The following is a 24,902-nucleotide window of genomic DNA, read 5'->3' as shown; positions in this document are numbered from 1 at the left end:
TGGGTTTTATTTGGGCGGAGACAAGAATATACACTTTTGACTATGTTCCATCTGGATTTACTCTGACACTGAAACATCTTTATTGATTCTGACACTTCTACATCCAACTCACAGATGTGACCTTGCTTTGATAAAAGAAATTATTCATATAACCCTTTTAGAAGTTAAGTTATAGTCCTTTGTTTTGGGCATGTCATTTTCGAGCCTGAAACCTGAAAAACAGGCTTGGGGCTTAAGAGGATAATATCAGTTAAAATAAGTGCTTCAACATAGTTAACATTGCTGGAGGTATGCACAAATATTGATAGATGTCTTGTAATGCACTATTGAAGAACCTACGACCCAAGTTTTTCATTCAATGCAGAACTACACCATAGTTGTGTAGGCCTATATGATATGTCAATAAACCTTAGAAAATCTTGAAATCTTGAAAGGGATGTGCAAAATAGTCATTATATACAGTCTTTAATGAACTATTAGTAGAAAATAACGAGTAATGAATATACTTTATAGGGATCCTATTAATATCTAATAATAAAAAAAAGAATGAAATTCAATAACATGCTTTAACCACTAGGTGTCCCTTTATATCAGCTGTGCACCTTTATGGTGTAAATACAGCCTATCTACCAATTGGATCAAATATAAAAGTGAGCCGAATTAGTGTTGATACTGCAAGAAGACGCATTGTGTGAAAATAAATGTAAGATGTTGTTTAATGGCTGATATATTTATGATCCACGTCACGTTTTCAGTTCCTCATGTTTGTCTTCTCATCAGGGCTCTATAAATACAGAACTACGGCAGATATGTAATATGTAATGCAGCCGAACCGTGTATTACAATGCCGTTATGTGATGATGACTTTCAAAGAGAAAAGCAAGCACACTCGGAATAAAGTATTATTTTATTGTTTTTAAATGTTTTCGGTCTGTTTTCGGTATTTGTTAATGACGATGTGCTGTGAGATGTGAGACTGGAATTGCACAGGGGAAAATAATGTATCTTTAGATGCGGATTTTGTTAAACTAATACGTTTGCGCTGTGGACCAACACTATACATTGACGGGGAAGGGGGTAGCAATAAAGATAACACCATTAAACAGTTACACAACATAACAGAAATAATATCGATAGCAGCGTCCCTAGCAACCACCTTGGTAACAATAAAAACGTTCTATGGACGCAATTTCCTGAAGTAATCTTCATAATAATAACTAGCAAACTAAAGATCATGTACATCCACTGCACACATAATCTGAAATAACAACTCATATTTATCGCATCAAATGACATCAAAACGCATTTTAATGGCCAAACTAACTTTAAAATAGGCATTTTTCACCGAGAATAAAACGAAGTTCGGAGTGTTTTTTTTCTTCTGCAGGGAGACATTTGAAGATCACGTGACGTCAAACAGAGCACATGGTGTAGTCCAAACGATAGCTGGGGATTCTGGGTAGTGTAGTGTCTTCTGCCATCCTTTACTCCGAAAAAATATTTGTTTCTCTGAATCGAAGGGGAAAAATACAAAAGCATTGCACACAATTTAAACCAATCAATGTTGTGTAATTAACAAGGATAATCTGGTGTTTTTTAGTCGATGAGTAGTGCAGATATCACTGTAAAATCAATCGACAGTAAGGGGAATAGTTACTTCCGGGTGTACAATTCTCCGTTATCCAATGAGAATGGACGCTCACATTGCCTTTAAGGGCAGTCGACACAAACGAATGCCGTGCTTCCATGAGCGTCAAATCCCGCCGCAGAACTGACGGCAACAAAAGTCCTACATTATTCAATTAAAATAAAGAAGTAAAAACAATAAGTGTGGCTTGATATTGAGTAAGAAAAAGGTTGATAAACGCTGTGAGAATGGATCTGCGGGTAGCATTCGCTCGTGATCTCAAGTCGTCTACATACAACATACGTTTAGGGAGCTATATAGAAGCCTATGGACATCCCGGAAAGTTGAAAATGTACGCTAAGCCCCCCCCCCCCTTGAGTTGGAAAAAGCCGACACAGGGGATTTGACATAACGTCAACATAGGATGTGTGAGGATGTGTTGGTCCAATCAGTATCCGGCTTCAGCAGGCAAATGCTACTGTGCCAGATGCTGAGATTACTCTTCCTTTTGCTTCCTTGTTGCCTTTCTATCAGTCGCTCTGCTCAAAGTTCACTGGATATGAAATTATAAAGACGGCACATGGGCCGATTGAGTGACCGAAATGTGACAAAACCAATGTTTCTTGAAAGTTCTTGGAAAATGTCAAACTAACCTTTCAGGCCGAAGAGCTGTGGAATAACTCGTCATCACATGAAGAATGGGTGAAATGTGTAAACCTTACCATCCCAGCAGGTGCTGTACAACAGTAGAAAGAGGAGAGTGATTGGTGTTCCAGTAAATTGTAGTTATTTGAGAAATGGACCATATGACCAGCAGATGGCGAACTCACTCCAACCTGACACTGTAAGCTTCCTCCCTGACTTATTGATGCATAAATAGAGCTCCAGATTGTGTTCTATTTGTTTAGCTCATTACCAGCCTAAATCCCACTGCTATTACCTGTGGATGAACAGGAACAGACGATGCAGAGCTATAATGCTGTAATTTCACTGATCATCCCAACACTAATGTGGGAAGTTGCAAAAGTTCAAATAGGGTTTACTGATAAAAAAAACTATATTTTGTAATGTTTGGTTTTATTATAAAACAAAAGATCCTGCCAAAACCCGAGTAACAGTAATATTGCTGAAGATAGACGATAGAAGCTTGTTTACATTAATATTTAATTGAATACAATTATTGTACTTCAACTTATTTTTTATAAAGTGTTATAGCCATTGATAATTCCATTTCACTGCAATTAAGAGGGAAATAATGTAATTTTAAAGCCACATAATTAATATAATATAGTGATTTTACATTAAAAAACAATTGTGTTTTTGTATGTGTCTAGTTGAGGCTCCTTCTCGTGTTTCAGATGTCTTGTTCTTACTAGTTCCACCAATGAGACATGTCCCTTTTCATAGACATATTAATGTGCCTAATGCGTGTACTTGAAAAATGTAGGCTAAAGTATTTTATCTGCTAAAATCAACCTTCTACTCCAGGAATAATTTGTATGCAGGACTTTACATTGTAATTGGCAATTGTCTAAAAAAATCGGCAAAAAGCTTGTGGCTCATGTAGTGGCTCAGTCCTGGCTGTGGAGGACCGGGATTTGAACCTGACCTGGGGACCATTTATGCATGCCATCAGCTCTGTCTGAACATATATTCGCTCAGTATGACATCATGAAGACTAAAATGTTACAGCCAAATAACCACATATTTGCTCAGTGTGCTGGGGGAATAATGGACCCATGCCCTCAGTGTGTATAAACTCCTGTTCCCGGCCCTGGTGGCCCCGGAGAGCCTCTAACCACCAGCGGCATCTCTGTGGATGTGTGACCGGAGGGGGTGAGCTCTGTGTGGCTGCGCAGAAGTTCTCGGTCCTCCCCCCTTTGTATGCTCCTCCTTGTACCGATCACCGGGAAACACGGTGAATGAGAGAGAGAGAGAGAGAGAGAGAGAGAGAGAGGAGAGAGAGAGAGAGAGAGAGCGCCAGAGAGAGAGAGCCAGAGAGAGAGAGAGAGAGAGAGAGAGAGGGGGGGGGCTGTATCTTCACCACGCACTACACCGGTGCACCACGGGGTTCGCATTCAAACTGACCAGCGGGTCTCTGCGCGCACACCATCCTCTGCATCCATCACCGAGCAGCAGCTGAACCGGAGCCGGTAGGTTGATTCCTTCTCATTTTCCTCCAGGTGCATTTGTGCAGATGTGTCTTTTTATGCATGCCACACCGCAGTACTTGAACCCCAAAACATTGCTGCGTATTTCCAGGTTAATCTAAGCTGGGCAACCTGATGAATGTGTGTTTTTCTCACATGGTCCATGAGTAACCTGCATTTTAATAATGGCATGCGTTCCATGTATTGCACTTTAAAACATGGAACGCTTTAATGTTGGATCCGATTTCAGAAGCATCCAAAGGACAAAGTCTCCAAGGCTCACCAGAGCCGCAAACATCCCACATGTCAGAGAAAAAGGCAGTCAGGGCAGCCTGTGTGACCAAACTTTTATTATACTGCAGCCTGCAACACATTAAGAGGAGAGGGACACTTCTTCACAATGTGCTTTAAGCTGACCAGTCACTGAAGACTAAAATATCCTATTAAATGTGTTAAGGTTTGGAAAATGTGCATTTCCAGTCAATATGTGTCAGTGAATAACATTTGGTTAGATGAAAAGGAGGAAAGTCAATTATGAGATGTAATGGTTCAGAGAAAAATGCCTTTGTTGTATCTGTCTTGTATTTTTCTGTATATAAGATGTTCCCCATAATTTCTGAACTCATGATTCACAGACTTAAGGCTTCACATCATACCAGAACACCATCAAGACCAGGAGGCTTTGCATAAAACAGATACTCTGTATAGTCACGGGCTCCGTATGACGGCCGTTTGTTAAATATGAAAATGTGCCTGAGAGGAGAGATCATCAATCAGACAGTCTCTCCGGTTTCTGCATTTATCATCCGAGCTCTGCAAACATGCTGAACTGTAGAGGAATCTCTCTTCTCTTCTCAGAACTCACTCATGTTTTAGAGAATATATTTGCACATTAAGATGAAACGCAGGTTAAATAAAAAATGTACATTTTTATTTAGAGCCTGAATTAAAAAGTCTTTATATAAATAACTATGCTGAATCTGATGCACCTTAAACTGCAATTAATTCATTTGTTTCCACTTTATCTGTGTTATTTCTACAAATAAAGTGCATGAGCACAGGTTCTTTGCACAGTTGTGTCTTTTATCATTCCAAAGAAAATCATAAAATGGTACGATGTGCTCTGTCTATATCAGTTGACATTGTTGTATTACCTTACTTTATAAATCCTGATCTACACTGGAAACTAAATGCTGGAATTGCTGTGTTAATATACAAAATGAGCACAAACAGATACAAAAAACTGCTGAAGGATTTGCACAATGTCCACAAATATGCAGAGAAACTTCTAAGAGAATTAAAAGAACAAAAACAGACGAGGATCTGCTGTTAAAAAAAAAGACTCCGAGCAGGGATGCAACATGATCAGAAGGAGACATTAAAATATTAAAAAGACGAGTTAAAATGACCACAAAGATGCAAAACAAATACAGGGAGACAACACAGATATGCTAAATGTCCCTTAGGAGTAGAAAAACTACCACAAATAGACACAAAAAGACCAAATAGGACACAGCATGACCACAAAAGATGCAAAATGACAGAAAGACACCATAAAATCTCGGTCTCATTTACAGGAGGGCTAACTGTTCCAGAGAGGGCAGTTTGAGGTTGGTGTAGATATTAAAAGAATAATTACCTCTATGTCAGGATACAGATTTTAGCAGTAGAGTTTTTACTTTGGCCAGAGTAAGTATGGGATTGAGAGTGGACTAATGTTTGTGAGTGGAAGACGTACTTGTCCTGTGAAGCCTGGATGATCCAGAAAACAAGCAATTTGGCCAAATGTGTTATAATCTCACAGCATCTGCTAATGCATCTTTCTGTCTCTCACTGGCAGTGTGGGAGGCTGTCACTGTCACACACATGACAACAGAAACACATTTTAATATGCATGCACAGGCCCACATACACATCAACCTGCTCGCACAGAGCACACTCATGTAATGTATGCAGTCCTGAAACACATCCACCGAGCATGCTGGGATTTGCCCGTGACAAACAGGCGCAGTGTGAAGTGTGTATCTGTCACGTCGGTGTGCTGTCAGCGTGTGAGGTTGCAGTGAATGAGGAATGGAAATGGCACGCCGACATGGCATGGCGGTCCCGGCAGGCTTTGCCAAAGCAGCCTGTCCCCAAATTATCACCTCCGTCTCCAGCATCCCCGTCATCTCAGCAGCTCTCAGCGGTCGCCAGAGCTCCGAAAATGAGCTGCACTGAGGAAATCCATTCTTAATGGGCGACACACGTGTGCAGGCCTCACACACAGTGACAGGGATTCAAAAGATTCTATCACTGCAGTATATTATTTCATATTATCTAATAATGAAAAGAACATGCAAATGTAACTTTGAAGGAGCAGAAATAAAGGACATTTCTAAATATAAAATCATCCAAGCTCTTGAACTTCAATTTGCAGCCTGACTAAGATTCTGCATAACATCCATTTTTCATTTAGCCTCCTATTCAAGGTGAACATGTTGCGCTCAGACGGCTTGTGAGGCTCTGTTGGATTTGAATATCAGATTTAAGTTTATAGATCATCTTGGACTAGAGTAGCTGCAGGGGATGCAGAATGCAGCGTTCACACCACAGTGCTGTCATTTACCAGCATGTACCTCCACACTAAATTCTAGTAAAAAGTAAAGAATGCTTTGGACTTTTTTTCCTTCTGTATTTTCTGTCAGGCTTGAACAATAGTAATTCCCAGGTTGTTGTTTGCTCTTAGAAAAAACGATGGATCTTCTTTTAATCATAAACATCTTGTTATGTCATCTGATATTTTGATAATCAGTTTAGTTTATTTGACTAACCAAGCAGTGAGGCAACAAGGGCACAAGTTGTTAAAAGAAAACAGGGTTTTTTTTACCCAAAAATTACAAAAATACATTTTAACCAATAATCTTAATAACTGGACCTTTAAAAGAGCTCAACAAAAAATAACTCTTATCATAACCGCAACTTACAAATATGTTGACTGAACAAACTGAACTGCCACAATGGCACTTGAGGGGACATGAAGTGGCTTGTCCGAACTAAGTAGCAGACGAGGGGTAACTAAGGTGGGCACACTATACGAAGCAAACACATTAGTCCCAATTACCCCCTTGACATGGCAGCACATGGTTTGGCCCAATTGGCTCCAGGATTTAAAAGTCCTCAGTCCTCAGCCACGCCTTTTGCTCCACCAGGAAGTAACCTTCGTCAACAAGCACGGTAACTCAAAGACAAACAAATAATAATTGATATACCAAACAAATACTTGTGTTAACCTTACAGGGCTTGGATGTTTGCACATAAACTAAGAAATGTAGGATGAAAAGCTAGTAAACTAAATGTAAACCAACTGTGTGGTGTTTATTGCTGGTGTGGTTGGCTGCAACCGAACCTCCGATGTTAAAAAAAAAATTGAAGGCGCCAAACTAAGATGATTCACAGACATTTTGGAACCCGTCATCTTTAAAATCTTTTTTGTGTAGCCAATAGGCCTACATTGTCATGAAATTGTGAAACATGCCCATCACAAGTTGGCAGTGGAAGTTGTGACACCAGCAGCTGAAACCATAAACTATATTAAATGATAAACTGTATAAAACAAGTACAAAATATGACCTCATCATATTTAATCCTGTACCTGCCTTGATAGATGACTGTGAAAGGAATTGTTTTAGATTTCACATTTCTGCTTGTTTTTACCACTGTCCATCCTAATCACACCCTCTTCATCACAGCTCTGTTGTGTCCTACTCAGGTGGCGAGCAGCTGCGGGAAGAAGAAGAAGAAGTTTCTTCTCAGCACATTGTGACTCAGCGAGGGTTTGAACCTGGACTACCTGCCCACAATTCTTAAGCCAAACTGACCCTCCCACCTCGCTGCCCTCCACCTTCTCTGATCTGGTCCCAGTGCCATGGCCTTTACCCTGTCGGAGATAATGGCAGCCAGACGGCAGCAGACGCAGGCTCAGTTGCAGGCCCAGCGAGGCAACAGGACGGCAGTGGAAGTAGACGAATACAGCACCAACCCCACTCAGGCCTTCACCTTCTACAACATCAACCAGGGACGCTTCCAGCCGCCACAAGTCCACATGTGAGTAGAGACGTCGGTCACATGACCATTTCACTGATCATCCTGGAGGAAGTTACTTTATTTCCTGTTTTACTTTTGATTCACTTTCCTTGTTTCTGAACTGAAATTAATATGCTCCATTAATGGAGAAGTCAATGTTTAAGGTAATGAGCTTTTTGTGTCTCCTTCCTAAAGAGATAAGAGGGAATTAATATCAGTCTGCGTGTTAGAGATGTTGTTAGCCTAGCATAAAGTCCTGCTCCCGGTCTTTTTGCTTTATGATAGACAGCTAAACTGGCTCTGTCCAAAGTGAAAAAAACACACCTACCAGCACCTCTATAGCTCTATAGCAGGGGTGGGGAACCGTTTTCCTCTCAAGGGCCATTTACATTTTTTCAATATCCTCCGAGGGCCGTATAAATGGTTGACCTCTGCTTAATAATACTAAAATCACAGCCCATTCATTTCGCCTTTTTTTCATGCTGTGCAAAGAAAAAGCAACCTCTTAATCCAGATATCTTACCATGACTCACGCATGCATGCACATGCACGGTTGTGGCATGACCACCAAAACAGAAAGATATGGACACAAGATGTGTGCCAATGTATTTAGTTTCCTATCCATGTGAACATGATTTAAGTGTGATTTTTTTTTTTAGCGGCGTTCTGGTGCTCTCCATCAGAACTGCACCCCTGTCTGACAAGACATATACCACGTTAGGCTAGTGTTGTGTTCAAGGACCCTAACCCTGGCCAGGAAAAACAGGCACTCGCTTATTTAATTATTTTGCGGTCTAGATTTCTTAATTTTTTTTCTTTTTTGCGTGTGTTACCTCGAGGGCCGTATCAAATTGTCTCGCGGGCCGTATACGGCCCGGGGGCCGGAGGTTCCCCACCCCTGCTCTATAGCTATAACACATTTAATATTTTTTATTTTATTTAAAGGTCCCATTTCATGGCCATTTCTACTGATCATAATTCCATTTTTGAGGTCTACTAGAATAGATATTGTGCAATTTTCCAAAATCACATTGGTTTCTCATACAGCATCTCTGTATAGTATGTATTCACTCTCTGTCCTAAACGGCTTGTTGGAGCTCCTGCCCCCCCCCCCCCCCCCTTATTTTTCTCTTAATTTGCTGTGCCTGCCGTTTGCTGTTTTTGCAAACTCAACACATCCTCTGAGTTAACCTGCTGTTTTATAAATTCAGCAATTCGCACTTTTACCAAAGAACCAAAAAGAGTCATGTCATACTCATCACTCTGCTGCTCTTCAGCTAAACTAAAATGCTGTTCTCAGTTGCTTATGAATCTCTGCAGATTCTGCTTTGCTGTTTTAGCGATTTGTGTTAGTGTTGATAGAGCCCTTCCTGTAGAAGTTTCAAATTAAAAGCTGACTTGAAGGAAACAGAGCATTTGAGCTGTTGGACGGCTTGTAGCTAAATATCTAGCCTGCATGGATAACAAAGGCTGGTCACTGTATCAGTATAGTTTAGGCAAAGGAAGGCTTTTAATGTGATACATCTGAGCAGAAAGCTTAATACTAAAAACGGCAATATAAAAGCAACTGGAATTTATTTGTGAGTTTTTTGAATAAAATAACTCGGAGGGAATTACTTCTGTTGAACTGATGGATTACCCCCCCCCCCCAGACATACAGAGCTTCTCATTTTAGTAACTGTAGAAATGATTCGTCCTTAAAAGTTGTTTACCTGTTGGCCTTCTCCGACATTCAAAAGTTCAGCTTGAGTTCTGACTTTAGTTCAGTGTAGTTTATACAACCAGGAAACCTGCCTTTTTAAACAGTTACATTAATGCAAAGAAAGAATTTCTCAACGGGGCTCCATTAAGCAGCACTTAACATTTCCTTATTTAGGTACAATGGTGGAACTAAAACGTCTTCCATGAACCTCATCTGTATTTCATAACTTTGTGACTCACACTTCAGACGAGCTGTGCTCCATGGCTGCATAGCTCCTTTGCCTCTTCCACTCGTCTCTGTCTCTCTTGTGGTGGGGGCGCAGACGAGGAGGAAGAAGGAGGAGGCAGGGCTGGGTTTTATCGTACCTGGAGGAGAGCTCACTAAAGTGGGCCACGGTTATTCACCAGCTCCCCTCTCCCCTCTGGAGACCCTGTGGATCTGCACGCTGGCTGCGAATCCCACAGGACTCTGCTCTTTTCCTATATCTGTGCTTTATTCTTTTTCTATCTCTGCACATTTCTCTTTCTGTCTCTCTCAGCGCCAGGCTTTTATTGTGGCCTCTCGCTTCTCGCTACGTCTCATGTTTCCTCCTCTGCCTCAGTCTGTGGGGAGGATTTTCTGCTGGATAGCCTACTAATTCAAACTTCCTTCCACAGAGACTTTGCATACGTTACAGTGAAGTGTCTCTGTATCGTAAGAGCTCCAATATCCGCAGTGACCTAACTTTCTTCTCTTCTGTTGTCCCTCCTCGGTTCAGGGTGGATCCGATGCCCCATGACTCGCCCAAACCCCCCGGCTACACCCGCTTTGTGTGCATCTCTGACACTCACTCCCGCACCGACAGCATCCAGATGCCGTACGGAGACGTGTTCATCCACGCCGGAGACTTCACCGAGCTGGGACTGCCCTCTGAGGTCAAGAAGTTCAACGACTGGCTAGGTTAGCATCCATGTTGTTGCTCTGTGTCAAGGCCCCGCTTTCTGAAACTAGGTCCCTTTGTGACGGTTTATTAATTGATTAAGGTCAGTGCCAGGCTAAATATACTCACTCTGGTTGCTGTGAGAAAACTTTCAGAAACAGAAGATGCTTTTAAGTTTTCAGGATGTTAATCTACAATGCGCAGTTTTTACTGTTATTTAACACAACCCTGCCAGTGTTTTTGAGAACACTGTTTGCAAATTCACTTTACTGATGATCATTTTCAGAAGCAAACAAACATTCCTAATAGATTTCAAGCTTACTGACGAGATTATCTTCCTTGTTGAGTTCAAAGACAGTCCGAGAACATCTGAGAAAAGTCAGCGACACATTTTGTAAATGTAAAATGTATGTCTAAATGTTCTGACAACAAACACAAAGGAGAGAGAGTGGAGTCTCTACAAATATTTGTCTTCATATAACTGCACTTCCAGCCAATGAAACCTTTGGAAACATCACAAACATGACTGGATGTTCATTGTGATGGACAAGAGGTATTTTCAGCTTCATCTTCTTTGCGTACATATGAGTTGAAACCCACAGCCTAAAAAAATCTTAATCAAAAGCTGATGCAGTGCTTTACAATACAGACCCCTGTATTGTAAAGAAGGCCTTTTATGTAAAGCTGTGTTGAACATGCAGAACCCACAGTATAGTCCTTGTACTGTGATGTGGTGGTGGGGGGGAGTCTGGCTTGTACACGCTCCTCTCAGCTCTGACAGAGGCTGCAGGGAAGTCCGGGTTCATATCTGTGTAGTTTAACAATGACAGCAACCCTCTGTCTGGAACAAACCACTGAAACAAACCAGGCAGGGTGCAGGCTTCCAAAAGCCTAAAGGATAGAGTACATGAGCCTTGCATAGTTTTCAAATGGACGAATATCAAGCCACGTTTTTGACACTTAATTTACTTACATTCTCTAACTGCTTGTCTGTACAGCCAGTTATTTTTGTTAAGAGCTTTTGATGCCTTATGAATAACCTTGCCTATGAGGGTTTGCGAAAATGTGTAATTTAGCTTTGTTGAACCGGTTGAACCCTGTTTAGACGTCACTAGAAGCGCACAAACTCCTTGCTCCTGATAGTGTGGCCATCGGTGTATGAATGTGTGTGTTAGCTTCCGAGTGGCACCTTGCTCTGTATGAATGAGTTGTGAATGATTGCTTGGAAATGTAAAAGTGTTTAAAGACTGGATAAAGTGCTATATACATACAGTCCATTTACCAAACGTCTTTCTGCTTTACATGAAGGTTTTATAAAAAACAGATGTAGTTGAGGCTTTGGAAAATAACTGGTAAATGCACATAGATTTTTCGGAACGCTGTCCAGTTTATGTACGATGTAGGTTTACTATAATGTGATTTTGCCAGCATTAAAGGTTTGCATATCAGGCATTTACTCATGTTTAAATGTGTCTGGTTGCCACTATGGAGAGCAGGTTATTTCTTGTTCAGATTTCAGCTGTATATTCCCGAGCTGGTTTCCTTTGTCTGGCAGAGGAACTTTACCTAGCTCAGACTTTTCTGCATCCCCTGGAAATTTCTTATCTCTGTACTGAGTTGAGAAGTGTAAGTCTTATCATTGCTATACGTGATATCTGTTGGAAACCGGAATGAGGTGACCTCGTACGAAGCCGAGCGGCAGGAAAACTGTTGAATCGCTGGATCTACAGCTGTCGAGTTAGCGTAGCAGCCACACTATCACCGCTATCATCACCATTGTCATCGACGTCATCACCACGGGCACAAAGCTCTCCAGGAGCGGCGGAAGCATGTTGGCGGGCCTTTGTGTGTTCATCTCTTTCTCTAAAGGGAAGTGAACATAGGGGGGGGGGGAAGATAAGGGGAGAACTTGTTGTCCTTCCCCTCCTCACACACACACACATCCAAGCTGCAGGGAGCACGAGATGCAAATCCGCTAGCCCGCACTCCAGCGGCGAGAGAGGCAACGGGAGAGACGGGAAAGAAAAGATAAACCGAGCCAAACGTGCCTGCTGCTGCCTCTGAAGTCTCTCTCTTCATCCCTTCCTCCTCTCCTCTGCCTCTCCACTTCCTCCTCCCTTGCAACTCTGCCAGCTCTTCCTCTTTCTCTTGCCTGCCTGTATAAATATTTATAATCTGCCTATTCCTATTCTTTCTCTCTTTCATTCCCTCCTGCTCCCCGTCTCTGTCACACACACACACACACACACACACACACACACACACACACACACACACCAACACACACACACACACACACACACACACACACACACACACACACACACACACACACACACCCACCCCGTCCAATTCTGTAGATGAGTGTAACTCCCGCTGTTTAGTGTGTGCAGAGCAGATTTACAGGGAGATGGTATTCATTACAGAGAAGTTGGTCAGGTAACTCCCAAACTTCCTACCCTTTCATGGCGTATCTTAATCTTTTTTAGTTTTGTGCATCTCCTTTAGTTTTCCTCTTTTAGTTCTTCCACAAACTCATTCCTCCACCTCTTCTCTTCTCTCTCTCAGCCCTCGGTGGCAGGTCTCTGCGATTCTTCCCCCGGCTCTTATTTTTAGCAGGAAGTCAGTCAGGCTCTCGGGGCCGCTGGCAGCTGCTCAAGGCTTTGTCAGGAACGGTGAGCGCTGCAGGAGAGGAGAAGAGAGAAAAGAGGGGAGGACTGGAGAGGCAGGAGATGGGATTCATGCAGGGAGAAAGGAAGTTTGAACATGATGGGGATGGCAGGGGGGGAAGAGGAGGAAGAGGAGGACGAGTTCTCCCCAGAGGGTTAGGTAAACGCACAGCTCCAGAGACTGATGCTAAACTTCTGACCTCTGTTGTCAAGGTGTGTGTGTGTGGTGTGTGTGTGTGTGTGTGTGTGTGTGTGTGTGTGTTGTGTGTGTGTGTGTGTGTTGTGGTGTGTGTGTGTGTGTGTGTGTGTGTGTGTGTGTGTGTGTGTGTGTGTGTGTGTGTGTGTGGTGTGTGTGTGTGTGTGTGTGTGTGTGTGTGTGTGTGTGTGTGTGTGTGTGTGTGTGTGTGTGTGGTGTGCTGTGTGTGGTGTGGTGTGTGTGGCTGTGTGTGGGCTGTGTGTGGCTGTGTGGTTGGCTGTGTGTGTGTGGGCTGTGTGTGTGTGTGTGGGGCTGTGTTTGCTTTTTGTGAAAAAAAATGTGGTTCTTACCAATATATTTAATGGTAAATGGACTGTACTTATATAGCGCTTTATCCAGTCTTCAAGACCCCTCAAAGAGCTTTACATACTACATGTCGTTCACCCATTCATACAGAGCAGTGTACCTAACTCTAGGAACTAACATTCATACACATTCACACACCGTTGGCCATGCCATTGGGAGCAACTCAGGGTTAAGTATCTTGCCCAAGGATACATCGACATGTTGACTGCATGGGCTGGGATCGAACCCACAATCTGGTTGAAAGGCGACCGCACTCCCTCGCAGCCACCGGCCGGCTAAAATGATTGGCCTACCTGTCTGTCAGCCTTCCATCTGTGCACACACTTATCTCGTGCCCTCATTGGTCATGTGCACGTTTGTGTGTTGGAGGAGGGGCTCTGTGAGGAAGTCTGAAGGAAGAGGCAGATTGTTTTCGGCTGCGTACTTTCAAATTGTAGCGCACTCGAGCTGGTTTCTCCAAAATGACATACCCCACCTTTAATAGGAAGAAAATACAATATATTACACGCATCCTCTGATTTCTCTCATATACGAGAGATTTCTACAGTTTGATATGGTTATATCGAAAATTATTGTTAAGACGTAATTCTGTTATTACTAAATTGAACTAAACTTCTTATGTTATTCATGAATATATTAATGTCGTGAAAAAGTTCACTTGTATGCAGACATTTATCTAATCTGCAAAGAAGCTAATACATTCGTTAAATCATAAAAAACAACTTTAATGGTGTTTATTTTCTTCTAAATCTTTTCATTTTGTTTACGTGCGTTTGTTTGTGTTTTGTATTTTCAAGGTGTTAAAAACACATTTTCCGGTGATCACATTGCACAGCCTGAAAAGCAGTGATAGCCAACAAGTAGCACTGTTAGCGGTGTTGAAAAGCTGCCATTTGTGCAGAAAGTGAGCGTGGGATTGTGGGAGATGGAGGCTGATCGCGCGGGACAGGTGAGAGCAGAGATTCATAAAGAGTAAAGGAGCGAAGAAAGAGGTGTTATTGAGGGCGACGGGCTCGAGCTTGTGAGCAGCAACACTTCACTCCAATTGTCTCCAATAATGGCCTCTTTGATCAGGCTTCCAGCACACACTCCAGCCGTGAGCACACACACACACCCACGTGGATTTCGTAAGCCGAGCCGACTGGAAGTGTTTGTTTGTGTGCTGCCCTCGCTCTCGACCTGAGTGACGTCTGTGTTCATGCTGTGTGATAGCGCAGCGAGAATATATACTGCAGTGAACGTTGTTTAAATATGGATCTCATTGTGCTGCGGAGTTAACGCCAGGTCAAGAGAGGAGCAGCCTTCATTCTTAAAGGAATGGTCCACTCATTAGATAATTAATCAAAACTTCAGTATTTAGTGAAACGTTATGTTTAAACCATACCCTGAAGAAATCAGCGATATTCCCTGGTAAATAATGATTTTATAGCTCTTTTTTATCAAGACCTGTATATTCCGTCTGGCCGCCGCCATGTTTGCCATTTTCAGTAGTCACGTGATGGTCGTGACGTCATCCATGCGTTCACTTTGTCAACACACGGATATATGGTGGAGTATTTCAGTTCGGACTCGTCAGCAGAGGAACAAGTTTTGACCAATGTGAAGAGATTGGATGGGGGAATTCAGCCATACATATCAGTATGACAATACGACACCCACTGTCCTTAGACCCTCACATCGTACAAGGAAAACTTCCGGAGAAAACCCACAGTTTAAAGGGAACATGGGAGAAACCTCAGGGAGAGCAGCAGAGGAGGGATCCCTCTCCCAGGACGGACAGACGTGCAATAGATGCCGTGTGTAAATTGAAAAGAAAATACATTTGCAACATAGGTAGTCCAGATGTTTGGAAATGCATGTGTGTATAACAGGAAGATGATATAAGATACTATATGTATGCATGTAGTACCACCCTTGCTAGCGATTCCCTCTCTAGTTTAGCATACTCAGCTTCGTTGTCCCTGGCCATAGAATCACGATTTTATGGGGCCGGAAAAACTGGCGGGAAATACACACTAGCCGGTACTACGCTATATGGAAAGGCCACCAAAAACTGTCCTGGCCTGGACGTTAAAACGGGGCTAGCCGCTGCAATGGAAATGCGCTATAACATACCTTATTCTTACTCCGAGCACTACTTCTGCTCCTCCGTCCCTTCACACTTGCAGAGGGCGATTTCTCAACTGGCCGAACTGGTGTCCTGGTCGGTGATGACACCAGAAAGACCGATGGTACTGCATCTCCATTGAGTAATGGTTGTTCCATAAATCCCATGTTATGTTTTATCATACTCTCAGAGTAGTCGTCCGGAAATTTGAAATGTTCGCTGCATACATGAGCCTGTGAATCTTTCGGTTCGGGCCGGCCACATTTCGCTAGCCACTGCCTCTGAATGTACTTCTTACGCTTACCTTTTGGCAACAGATGGAACCGAGCATTCCGTGGATTGTTCCTATCCGAATTATGGCAATATTTCGCGATACAGTGAGGCATATTTGAAGAGAGAAACTACAGTAAATAACATGGAGATCAACGTGTCTTCGAAAACCAAACGCATGGATTACGTCACGTCCGGGAAATGGCGGCGCCCACAGTGTTGATGTTATTTCGGTATATAATCAGTTTAAAATCACTGACAATGTCATCGGATTAAAAAAAAAAAAAAAGAGAGACTGGCAGAGACTGGTCTGTTTTATCGGATGATAATTTTTAAAAAATGAGTGTCATGAGCATACCATTCCTTTAAAGGCTTTGTTCTCCCGCTCTTTCCTTCCGTTTGTCTGACTTCAGTTCAGCGGCTTCACTGCCATCACACAGAAACACTGAAGATTCACAATGTGAAGAGACGGATCAAGTAACAACCAACCGCTATTTTTGGTGTTTCTGTTTTTTTTTTTGAAAAAAACAACTGAATGTTTGAAATATTAAAGGGATATTCAGGGCATTTCCTCTCTTTTACGAACTCCACTCAGGGGGTGAGTTCAGGTAACATCAGCACTTACTTGTTTAAAGGGGCTCTATTGTGCACTTTGTTTTGGTTCATACTTGTATTTAGTGTCTCGACTGTGACGTGTCTCCATGCTTTAATGTTCAAAAAGGTCTTTATTTTTCTCATACTGCCTGTGCTGCAGCTCCCCTTTTCACCCTATGTTTGAAACCAGAGCCCAGTCTGTCCGGCTCTTGTGATTGGTCAACCGATTAAGGATGTCCCGCCCTATCATCACAGATGCATAACAGAGTTTCAGGCTTTCTTAAAGTAAAACGTGTGCAATAACTGAGGAGAGATTGTTTAACACACATTTTCTTTTTGGTATTGATATTATGTATCAGATATGACAGCTGGCCTCTTGCTCTTTCTCTGACTCAGGGCTGCGAGGTCTTTAGTTTCTTTGCTTCAACTCTTTATTTAGCGCCTGCTGCACACTGCTTCCCTTGACTACTGAATAATAGATAAGTGACGACGATGATGCAATTGCACTGTAGGCGCTTTAAATGTGTGTTTTTCCTTTTTTCTGTGTGTGTGTGTCGGCCGGCCCTATGTCTCCGTCCTCTGTCAGGTATCTGTCCCCACCTCTTTACCTCGCTCTTCCCCAGTTTGCTCCCTTTAGCTTAGTAACAGTGAGGGCATTAAACTTTCATGACTGCTGTCTTTTTCTAGCACACTCTTCTTCTCTCCTCATTTGCCCCCTTCCTTCCTTACCCTTGCATTTTTATTTTTCCACTAAACTCTTTGTCTCTTCTTTTTCCGTTCTTCGCTAAACTTCATCACTCTCCATTTTCATTCTCTGCTTTCCTTCCTTCCCATCTTTTTTTTTCTCCCCCCCCCCCCCCTTATGTTTACCCAGCAGTGAGTGCTGCTGGAGGAGAGCATAACGAGGAGGTTTGACAATCCTTTATGGTTTTTAACATTGGGGAAACTCAACAGAACTTCAAGTCACTGTCAATTTAAGCAAACCGTTTTCCCATCTGTCCCTCGCTGCTTTCGAGTCGTCTATTTGCACACTTGAAAGACTGTGTGTGTGTGTGTGTGTGTGTGTGTGTGTGTGTGTGTGTATATAAAAAAGCTGTTGGATTTGTGGATATCTCTTATAAAATGATTGAGAGGTTTCTCGTAATTGTCCTTTCTCCTTTCACATCTCAGATTTGTTTTCTGGGTCAGCGTCGATGCATGTCATTTGCCGTCTGCTTTAGACAGCAAACAAACAGAGGCCAAGCTTTTAGCGAGTGAAACAAAGAGCAGAGTGGAGTCAGTGTGTGTGCAGATGCATCAAACACACAGTATATTCAACATGCTAATTGCAGTAGACATTGGGCAGTAATTGTAAGCACATTTGAACAACCATCCACCATTTTAAAAACTCCTCAGTGAAAATAAATGCTTTAAATATCCAGCTAATCATTTTGATTATTACATTAACACTTTCCAGTTGAGTTGATCAATGAGCAGAGGCTTACATTTGATTACAATCCATATTAGTGAGCAATTGAAAGCTAGCCACATCTTTGAAGTTCCATCGTCATCGTGAGCAGTTTGAAAACACTTCTGTTTTTGGTTTCTCAAAGTGTTTTTGGTGAACCTCTTAGCTTCTCACTTCATGTGAATCAATGTCCGCACCCTTCACGGGTAACATGGAGCTCGCAAGAAAACATAGAAAAGGAGAAAAACATATAAAGACACTTTATATCTTGAGCACTCGAGTGCACATCCACTGATCATTTCAGATCTGCATTGCGGTGGGAAGAACCATCTTTGACAAACGCATAATGGTACATTTCGGTGTGTGAGAGTTGCAGTTGAACATCAGCTAAATGTGGCGTCAGTAGAGATCCAGTTTAAAAACAGACACGGGACAGATGGCAAGTGGCCAGTTATTGAATTAATCAAAAGGCGCTTGTTCTGAAAGTTGCAGCTTAATCTTCAACCACATTATCCTGGAGGCGACGTCGTCACACTGATGTGGAAGTGGAGCAGACAGGATGAAAGAGACAAAGATGGAGTGTAGGGAAGAGACGGAGAACAGAGAGACCACCTACGAGGCCGCTTGATGATGTGCTGTATCTGTCTTTGTCACTTTGTGTGTGTGTGTGTGTCTTAATGTATACTGTGTGTGTAATGCATTATGTTCAGTGAGGACATTGTGAAGTGTTCCGAGGGGCTGCTGTACTCAGATAAAATGTGTGTTTTGGATGCGTGGCAAAGTAGGTGGTGTTTGTGTACGCCGTCTCATAATTGCTGGCTGTCTTTGTTTTGCATCTATGATTGTGTGTGTGTGTGTGTGTGTGTGTGTGTGTGTGATGAGACGCAACGTGTGGGTGGTGAGTTAAATGAAACGTGTGAGTATTAAGTTTAAGCTGAGGTGAGAAGGCAGAAGGCTTCTCTTCCTCCATCATCCATCTTTACCTCCGTCATGTGACATATTGCTTTTTTTACATCCCTCTCCCTGACTAACACACACACGCGCACACACACACACACACACGCACACGCGTGCGCTATAAAGGAATTAACTCTGATCCGAGCTGAGACTTTAGGTTGTCTGTCTTTGAACATCAGTTGCTTTTGAAGCTCCCCTTTGATTTATTGCATTTCTGTTTCTGCACACACAGATAAATGCCAGCCGGAGCTACACAGGCTATAATCTCGCTGCGTTCTATACATAAAAAGCACATAAGCTGTGGGGAGTATACACATGAATTCAAACAGGTATACTGTAATTGCACGGAAAAGTAAATCTTTCCATTAATTCAACTATAGTCAGGCTCTAAATTAAAAGGCCAACTTCCTTTGATTTCATTTTAGCAGAAGGTCTCGTCTTGTACAGTATGCATTCACTCATACTGACACACACTGGTATTCATTTAATTCATTATGTGCTGGCAGGATATATTTGGCCCTTCTTTTTTTCAACTGCACACACACTTATTACATTTTAGACATACACACACACTTTGTTATTAAGTTATTTGGCAGGACATTTTGGCTACTAGTTTTTGGTATCTATGCAGACACACACACTTAGGAATTAACTTACTCTTGGCAGGCTGGGCAGACACACACACACACACACACACACACACACACACACACACACACACACACACACACACACACACAATGGGCAGTAATCCCCCCTGTACATGCCAGAGATTTGGGCAGAGCAGGGATTTTCCTCTTCAAAGAGCAGACCACCCATCGCAGCCCCGGAACAATGGTGGCCGAACTCTGGAAGACTTCCTGTGGCACCCCCCCCACCACCACCACAAACACACACATTCATATACTGTAGCCTGTGTTTGGTATAGACACACATTAACGTCAAGACACACAAGCAATATGTCCAACACAGGATCATGGCAGGATGTGGCACTGTTAAATCACACACACACACACAGCGCTTGTGGGAGGACGGAGGTTTTTGTGGTGACTGACAGACAGCAGATCTGTGTGTGTGACTGGAGGCGGGCAGACACTTGACAAAAGAGCAAAGACTGAGCGAGGAGGGGATTGAAAAAGAACCGGAGAGGGATGAAGGGGCAGAGACTGAAGTCCAGCTGTTTCCACTCCTGCCTTGCTCTCACACTGCGCTGTCCCATGTTTCCCTCAAATCCTTGCACTTCCACTTTTTTCATTTGTTTCTTCTTCTTTTGTGTTTTTCCACGCTGCGACAGAACGCGAGGTGGCCGTCATCCCCGCGCCATTGTTGACTCCCTCACACAGAAAGTAAAAGTATTTGTTGCCTAAAAGCAAGCATTTGAATTCAAAGACAAAAGATGGCGCGGGCGACAAAGAGCGGCCCGCGTGTTGTGGGGGCTTAAATGTTTTGATGCCCCCCCTCTCCTTCCACTTCCACCCACATCCTCTTCCATTTTCTTCTTCGTCTTTTGTCACAGAAGCAACAACATTCATTCTCAATTGACGTAGAAATTGTGTTTTTGTGATTGATTTTTTTCCCTTTGTGGTAAACACACAGAAACAGACTGCATTGTTGAATGTCTTTCTCTTATGAGTTATTATTTTTCATATTGACGGCAGTTGAAACCCAACGATAAACAGATGCAGACAGTTTTCTGTCAGATTCCACTATGTAAAGTGCAGCTAGTTGGTATTCACACTCTGTCCTTCTGCAGATTATTTACCAAGGGAAACTTTCAAAAAATCATCCATGAAATTGAAATGTAATTCTCTCTCTGTCTGTGTGTGTGTGTGTTTATTTCTGTGTGATTTATTTCTCTCCGTTTTACAGTTCAAACTTCATGGGTGAAGACCCGCTAACGTTGCAGAATTTCTGAGGGGACACAGATATTGTTCATTTGTCAAAAGATGTATGAGCGCGACGTCACCTTGCCTCGCTGTCTGTTTTCCATAGTGTCGTACACACATGCAGACCCACAAAAGACTTATGCATTCCTCTTACTTATTTTTCACTTATCCCATAGCAACTTACGTACTTCCTCAGCTTGTTTGACCTTTGGATGATTCCCTCCATTACATTTCTTTGCTTTTATTTGCAGATATACAGTTTTACTTCTGGATGTAGATGTGCCACCCCTGAGATAATATCCAGTGTCAGACTAAAGGCTTCTTCTTGACCTTACTTCATATATTTTTAATGCACGCTTTGCATTTTTCCCATGCATGCAGTCTCAGGTCTGTCCAGTTTAATATGAATAACTTCACACTCATTCACTTCTGCTCCGGTCTTCAAAGACTTAAACAACAAGTTTAACAAGTCTCCAGGTGCTGCCCCCCCCCCATGCAGCTTCATAGCTCTATTTCATAGTGAGAAATACATGTTGTATGCGGCGGACACAGCTTCACTACCTCTAACGTCTGAAAAATAAATCCTGTGACGGCTCTAGCACAATCACTAGACTCCATATCCGCATTATAATTCCTTATGCAGACCAAGTATGACAAAACTCAATTCATTTCATACTTCCATTTTCAAATGGTATCAAAGGTTGAGGGGTACCACTGATTGTCTCGCTCATTTTGGCAAAAAATTGTGAAGCAATTGCAATGTCTAATTGCTGTAAACATTTAAATACTGATGCAACGCTCTGCATGATGGATGATTCTGTTAGGAATGTGTGAATGGAAAATAAGGAGGAACAGCACCTAGATTTCTGACTACGGAAAAAATGATGTTGGTATTCCTCAGGGTAGTTCTAGCGAGTCACTGTGGAGTGGAGGCAGGTGTGTGTGTGTAGGGTTTTATTAATCCGGTTGCTTTTGGCGCTTGCCATTTTGAGCTTTTTTGCACACATTCACTTTAATATGAATCCTGCTCACAGTTTTACAAATGAGTCCCCAGTTCAGAGTGTTCCAGCAGCTCGTGTGGTGCATCTAAAGTTCCTGCGACCAAATGATTTAGTCCCAAAAGTTGAATGCTTACTTGGATATTTCCTCTCATATCACACTATTTAACATTTGTGAGAAAATAGAAAGGGGTAATGATCTGATTTGAAGACTTACATTGATAACAAGGCATTACACAATGAAGGGATTGATGCATTTTGGGTAAGGAGAGCTTCAATATTTCTGCCAGATAGAATACAGGTGCTCGGTTTGCATGTGATTCTGGGGCGATTGAGCAAACGGTACTTCACATTCCAAAGTCTGACGAACAGCAATCATAAAAATATTTTCATTGTACGCTGGTGAGTGTGTCCCATGTGCCTTTTGTGGCGGAGCAGCCCCTCATTTACAGGGCTTTTTTGGTGTCTGCTTGACAACTAAACACAAGCCCCTCTGCCAAACAAATGGGGGTCTGTGCTGTGGGGAGGGGGAGGCCCCAGCCCAAACTGCAGAGATGGGCACTCTTTGACAGCTGCTTTCATCTTGTTATTATTCCTCCTTCACTCTCAAGGATTTTTTGGGCTTCCTAAGTATTCCTGTCGTCCTCTCCTTCCTCCCTCCATCCCCCCTTCTCTTTCTGTCACCGGGCTGTGATTGGCTGTTATGACAGAGCCGTCGCCGGGCTGTCAGCCTCTTCTAAAGCTCAGTTTAATTACTCCTTTTCACTAACATGACACGTTCATGCACAGATGCATGAAAACTCACTCACACACAAGCAACATTTGCTCACAAACACACAAGCCGACGCTCAGCTGCGCGCCACGATGGCCTAGCAGTAATAAAAAAAGCCATGGTGATTGAACCCGCCGTCAGCCGCTCTACCTGACAAAGCAGACCCCCAGATGTGTTGTCAGTGTTGGCTCTGGTTCCTCAGTAGAGCTTTGAAAACATCATGTCGATTTGTGAAGGGCCGGCAGCCGCTGGGTTTGATGGGCGCAGATCGATTGCGCTTCCTGCTGTGCCTGAATAGCCAATTAAAGCCATTGAGACAGAGAAAAAATGGAGAGCGATGTGAAGGTTTTTGATTAGAGGAGGATGAGAGGAAAAAGGGGGACCGACGCAGCAGCGGTAGCCGTTAAATGTTTAATATTCTGCGTGGTAAACTTCACAATGATTGTCGCTGATTTCCGTCCTCATCTCCCCCCCCCTTCAGATAAAGACTCCCTGATGGATGCGTTCAGCTATGCTTCCATAAACAGAAGACAGCAGTGCACTGGGTTGAGACCTTGACTGATGGAGGGAAGCTAAAACAGATGTACAGATTTGCTAGAAATAGAGGGGAAAACAATGTGAGAGCCATGTCGTGTTCGAATGCCAAGCTGTATGGGATGGATTCATATGGTCTTGAATTTTCCCTCTGTCAACAAAACCTTTTTTCAGTGTTTTCTCACCCTCTCATCCCTCTATCTTCATCTTTCTCTCTTTCCTAAAACACTTTCACCTCTCTCCTCTTGTCATGTCTTCTATATTCTTTCGTTTCTCCTTCTCATATCTTCGTATAGCCCTATTTTTCGCTTTGTTACCCCTCATAGGTCCATCGAATGTTTCCTCCTGCTTCCCCAGGTTCCCTTTCCTATTTGTCCTAATCTCTCTTTCTCTCCCCCTGCCAGGTACCCTGCCCTACGACATCAAAATAGTAATCTCCGGAAACCACGAGTTGACCTTTGACCAGGAGTTTATGGCCGACCTGATCAAGCAGGATTTCTACTACTTCCCCTCTGCCTCCAAGTTGAAGCCGGAGAATTACGAGAACGTCCAGTCGCTGCTCACCAACTGCATCTACCTGCAGGACTCCGAGGTCACCGTGCGGGGTTTCAAGATCTACGGCGCCCCCTGGTGAGTAACCCCTGCTGTAGCCCTCAGATACTGAAAAAAGTGCTTCCTTAAGGTTTCACTGTAAGGTAGTCTTTACTGTCATCCACTTATGTGAAATAAACACTTATATACTGTAATTGTATTTTTTACAAAAAATGGTCCTTGTGAAGAATATCATGACATCTTTAAATTCAATTAAAAAAAACATATGGGAGGATGTGTCAATCAAACATTCTGGTTGCATGGTAGAAACATCAAAGTTTCTAGGTGGAGTCCTTGTGTGCGGTTTAAGTGAGAGATTAAGTGTTTTTGCGTTTACACTTGGTGTTTTTCCTTTCTGTGTGCGGACAGCTTCTATCAAGGGTCAAACACCTTCTAAAGGTCAACAAATACTAAACAAGTACCAGAAATGCCACACAGACAGATACACTTTGAGGTCAAGTAAGACAATGGTTTCTCCTGATGCGTCATCCCACACAACGAAAACCATAAAAAGTGACAAAGTCCGTCGAGGAAAGAGTCCGTGGTGAATTAAATGAAAATAGCACACTCAGACAGGAGACTGCTGTTGGTGTCCCATGTGAAACCAGAACTCCTATTACAATGCACATTTAATTGCAGAAGGTCATGTTATGTTTAGACCCCTATCAGGTTTATCTGACCATGATCATTTTCCTTGCATTTTTGAATCTTTAAAATGCATCATTTAGTTGCTTCTCCATTTAGTTTCAACTCGCATTGCTTTCTATTTTGCTACTGCAACTTCCAGAAAGTACGTGTGTCTGTTTGTGTGCCCCAGTGCTGGGTAATTGGTTTGCTGTGATAGCAGGGTCCCCTGACTTATTGCTAAAGCCTCTGCATAGAGCTGCCTGAGGTGGGTCGAGAGAAAGATGGAGATGGGAAAGAAGAAGAAGAAGAAGAAGAAGATGATAAGGAGGTAAAAAGTAAAATTGCAGGAGGTGAGGGGGAGAGTGAAGAGTTGGTGATGGATGGAGAGGAAGAGACAGACCGACCGACAGACAGACAGAGGGAGG

At 42.8% G+C, this 24,902-nt stretch overlaps 1 protein-coding gene across 4 annotated transcripts in view; it reads left to right on the top strand.

Annotated features, from left to right (window-relative positions):
• Positions 1-3,658: 3,658 nt before the first annotated feature.
• mpped1 (metallophosphoesterase domain containing 1) overlaps positions 3,659-24,902 on the top strand; it is a 55,408-nt gene continuing 34,164 nt past the window's right edge. Inside the window, exons 1-4 of one of the 4 annotated variants that reach the window (XM_034112321.2) lie at positions 3,659-3,780; positions 7,529-7,863; positions 10,302-10,483; positions 23,664-23,889. In XM_034112321.2, the coding sequence (XP_033968212.1) occupies positions 7,685-7,863; positions 10,302-10,483; positions 23,664-23,889 (587 nt within the window). In that variant the 5' untranslated portion in view covers positions 3,659-3,780; positions 7,529-7,684. Of the gene's footprint in view, positions 3,781-6,964; positions 6,994-7,508; positions 7,864-10,301; positions 10,484-23,663; positions 23,890-24,902 lie in introns of those variants that run through there. The other 3 variants (XM_034112322.2, XM_034112324.1, XM_034112323.1) reach the window with 3 other exon arrangements.

Source organism: Pseudochaenichthys georgianus, chromosome 23, assembly GCF_902827115.2.
Source record: "Pseudochaenichthys georgianus chromosome 23, fPseGeo1.2, whole genome shotgun sequence".
NCBI lineage: Eukaryota > Metazoa > Chordata > Actinopteri > Perciformes > Channichthyidae > Pseudochaenichthys > Pseudochaenichthys georgianus.
This window is presented reverse-complemented; position numbering and strand designations above follow the sequence as displayed.